A 4255-nucleotide genomic window follows, 5' to 3' on the forward strand; every position below is an offset into this window, starting at 1 on the left:
TGAATGATCGCGTTTTTAATGGAAGAGTGTTTTTAAGATAACTTCGACCAAACTCTGATTAACTTATCAATTGATACTTGTACTTTTTTGTTAACATGAACAAAAATATTAATTTTTTATCGTTTAATATATGGAAAAAAGATCTGGAACAGCAATTTATATAATTTAAAATTTTTACTTTAAGCAATTCAGTCGGTTAAATTAATCATCGATTAAATTGATGGGAGTTTAATTGAAATCGCTGTTAGAACGTCTTTCACGAATTATTATTATTATTAATCTTATTATCTAATACGTAAAAGAAAGATTAAAGAGGTTGAGAATAAATTATATAATTAGAAATTTTGCCGCGATTTTATTGGTCGAGTTATAATCGTCGATTAAATTAATTGGAGTTTAGGCAATCTGAACATCAGATCGTTTTACTTGCACTTTCTGCACTCAAGTAATCTCTTCGCTCTTTATCATCTTTCCAATGCCCAACGAATATACGTCCGTCTCGTTTCGGGTAGAGATCCTCGGGTTCCATAAAATGCCTCAAATTTCAATTACCAGTTAAAAAGAACAGACTTAAGATTATCGCATTTTCGCTGCGCGTGACTCCCTTTTCCCCTCGATAGCGAAAAAAAATCACCAACGGTTACTAGAATCCGGAGCAGTCGTCACATGACGGTGACAGGTGTGCGTGATTTTCTCGTGAGCTTCTCGATGTAGAGATCGAAGATTCGTTAAGACAAAAAACGAAAGAACTACCGGGCTACTTTGGTTTCTCCCCGGAGTTTCGACCGTGTTCGAAGACCGTGGGATTTTGCGTATATCGTATTGCGTGAACGGCGAGACTTATACTATCGCAACGATGAGATACATGTTGGGTAACACATTCGCGATCACCGCTTCGGCAACGATCCTTATTTTAGGTATGCTTTACATGTATATTATGATAAATTAATAAACAAAGAAATGTATCGTCGTTATATAGAGCCTTTCATGCGTGATCTTTTGCCAAATTATCTATGTATGATGTCATCGCGTTGCGAGCAATCTCGTGTCAAGCTTATCTATTATTTCTTTTTTTATTTTATCTTTTTCTATATTATACGCATATATTTAATATATTATATATTTCGTATATGTTGCAGTTTTGTATTATGTATTTACTGGCAAGGGAGAGCAGATTAGCATTGGATGGTATGTTCATACATTTGTCTTGTATCAGTGGTTTCTTAATTATCTTATTGAATTCTCGGCGTAAAGAGATCCTAATGTTTGTTTTCTAATTTAGGTTCTTGACGAATACTTCTCCATATATGTGGTGCACATTAGGTATAGGTCTGTCGGTAGCTCTGTCTGTAGTAGGCGCGGCATTGTAAGTTAAATGTATTTATATTATAGTTTCAAATAGGCTCAACTCGTGTTACGCCAAAATTTCTTATTTAGGTATTTGTCTTTTTCAGAGGTATCTATACAACAGGAGTGTCTATTGTTGGTGGTGGCGTGAAAGCTCCTAGAATCAAGACAAAGAATTTGATTTCTGTGATATTTTGCGAGGCTGTAGCTGTCTATGGCCTGATCACTGCCATTGTTCTATCTGGAATGCTCGAGAAATTTGATTATGAGACAGTTTTCGACAACGAAGAACTCAGATATCAAAACTGGTTCTCTGGGTACTTAATGTTCGGTGCTGGTTTAGCCGTTGGCCTCGTCAATCTTTTCTGTGGCATAACAGTCGGCATCGTTGGCTCCGGCGCTGCTCTCGCCGACGCGGCCAACTCTGCCCTTTTCGTAAAGATTCTTATAGTCGAGATCTTTGGTTCAGCTATAGGCCTCTTTGGTTTAATCGTTGGTATTTATATGGTAAGTTAAGACGTGTCATGAAAGTAGTATGTAATGAGAAATGGTCAAAATAATATGTGACTAAACGTGTCTATAGCGAATATATACTATACTTATGTTTACAAATTTTCTTTTCAGACATCCGGAGTGAAGATGGGCGAAAAAATATAAATTACAAGAGAATAAGCTATGGAGTGTGTTATCGGGATCACAATGTTCCATTCCACATTTAGTCACCAGTAAAGAAGATTCTAGAGGAATGACTGCATATCTATAAAATCATTGTGAAAGAAAGAGAAGAATTTTCCAAATACCAATGTGTGAATTTGGTATATTATTGCATGTCTGTAATTATATTCGTGCGATTCTACTAGATGACTTAACATCCATTCTGTATCTGTGAATATCGTCTGTTATATCATTTTGGACACATCATTCTACTTTTTTTGAAGCATAATGGCAAAAATTATATATAAAAGTTGCAATAGGCCATAGTTTTTATCAATATTAGAGAGCAACGTAATTTTTGTTTCATATTTTGAGTGCGTTATATAGCGCTCGCTTTTGCATAAATTAATGTACATATTTGAGCCGCGTGCCCGTGCCCACTAGTCCCTTTCTGACGACGTAAGAATGCCCACGGGATATCTATTTGCTGGCCTATCGTCTTCCAAAATGGCTTTTAGCACGCAGCTATCTCTTTAGGGCTACGAATGGAGTCATTTGCATCCAAAACGTTGAACGCATAAAAATGACCTTTCCTCAGTACGACCAGGTGTTTGGCTGAGAGATTATGAAAGATTCTATTTTTTCCTAACTCCGGTATTCTAGTTGTATTAAATTGAACAAATTCTTGTATTAAAACATATCTAAAGGAATAGCCTATAATAAAAAATTGTCGTGTTAAATTTGTTTTAAACAAATTTCTATCAATTTAATTATCTTAGAATGTTTCGCACAAAACGTCTAATTTATTCATACCTTAAATAGATAAGCGCCATACTAACTAAAGCGAGATGGGATCATGCAATCTTGTGACGTTGCGAAATAACTCGGTATCTGACTTCTCAGGTTTCATATGAAACACCTCTGGTTCTAGAACATTATTCTTGAGCGATTTTAAGAATCTCATCGATGATACGACAAGATTTGTCGCCTTCACCAATTGCGCATCATACTTTGGTTTGGATTCTGGCACGAAGACTAAGAAAGGATTATAATTGATTGGCAATGGCTTGCGATCTTGCAAATACATGTCGAACCACGATTCGCTGATGTAACTGGTGTGTGAATTCTCAGCATTTTTTTTTGGAGTAACAGCTTTTGCGAGCTTTGTCCCTCGCTAGTGAGGAATTTCGAGACACAAGACGATGTGTTCTGCAACTCCTCATTGTTCCCAACACGTATACAGTATATATAAAATCTGCAAGTTAACGTGGAAAGGTACTTTTTTTACGAACCAAGTCGTTATGATCCTATAGTTTTTATAGAAGCAATTTGCATGCAGAGAGTAGAGTGGCGCATTGTGCCAGGAGATTGAACTTCTCGGGGTCAATTTAAAAATCCCGGTTCATTATTTTGCGAAACACGACGTAGATCGGCGTAAGCAAAACTACCGCACATCGCGAAAAAGTCGCTCCTCTCACTTCCCGCGTTTACGTGGAAATGACAACATTTCTTGGGTGATGCGCCAGACGACACGGGATTTTTCGCGAGCTATATGAAAAGATGCGATTTGAATAGTCGAGTTTTGGCAATGTCGACTTCTATAAAATCGCAATAAACGGGAACTCCTCATTCAAAATAACGCGCAAAGGCGATTTTGGTACGAGAAATACGTTTTCACATTTAGCGAATTTAAAATATCGCTAAGATCATAATCTTTTTCCGATTATTTCGATTATATCGAATTTAATTCGAGTTTTTTCTCTCTTCCTCAACATATATGCTAGAATGCAATTAATCAATTTAAATCCTAATTCTCTTTTAACAAAATATTTAAATTACTACTCGTTTAATTGTTTAATAAAATAAAATTGTATCATAAATATAACGAATGTGTGTGTGATATTAATATTTTATGTCTTAATGAATATATTTTAAAATAAAGAAAGAAATTCTTATAATTTATAAAAATATAATTTTATATTAAAACAAATATAAATAATTTTAATTTAATATTAAAATAAATAAGTGTTTATTCGTAAAGGTAAAAATTAATACATTGGCAAGCGAATATGAGAATAATCATAGAAATTCTCTCTTTCATTTCTTCAGAGAAATGATCTTCTATAATAAGTATTAAAAAAATGTAGATTTTCATTTAAGTATGTTATTGAGAAAAATTTAATTAAAATTCGATATACATCACAGCGCTTCAAGTTATATGTGGTTAATAAATCATCTTTATATTTGTCGTTAT

General features: G+C 34.5%; 1 protein-coding gene across 1 annotated transcript; it reads left to right on the plus strand.

Annotated features, from left to right (window-relative positions):
• The first annotated feature begins 849 nt into the window (after nt 1-849).
• On the plus strand, nt 850-2004 carry LOC112468496 (V-type proton ATPase 21 kDa proteolipid subunit-like). The gene is made up of 5 exons (XM_025037697.1): nt 850-917; nt 1140-1188; nt 1283-1366; nt 1455-1854; nt 1972-2004. Exons 1-5 carry the CDS (start codon nt 857-859, stop codon nt 2002-2004), a joined length of 627 nt encoding a protein of 208 aa, XP_024893465.1. The 5' UTR covers nt 850-856.
• The last annotated feature ends 2251 nt before the right edge of the window (nt 2005-4255 follow it).

The sequence above is a fragment of the Temnothorax curvispinosus genome, unplaced genomic scaffold (genome assembly GCF_003070985.1).
Source record: "Temnothorax curvispinosus isolate PA1 unplaced genomic scaffold, ASM307098v1 QBEX01018551.1, whole genome shotgun sequence".
NCBI lineage: Eukaryota > Metazoa > Arthropoda > Insecta > Hymenoptera > Formicidae > Temnothorax > Temnothorax curvispinosus.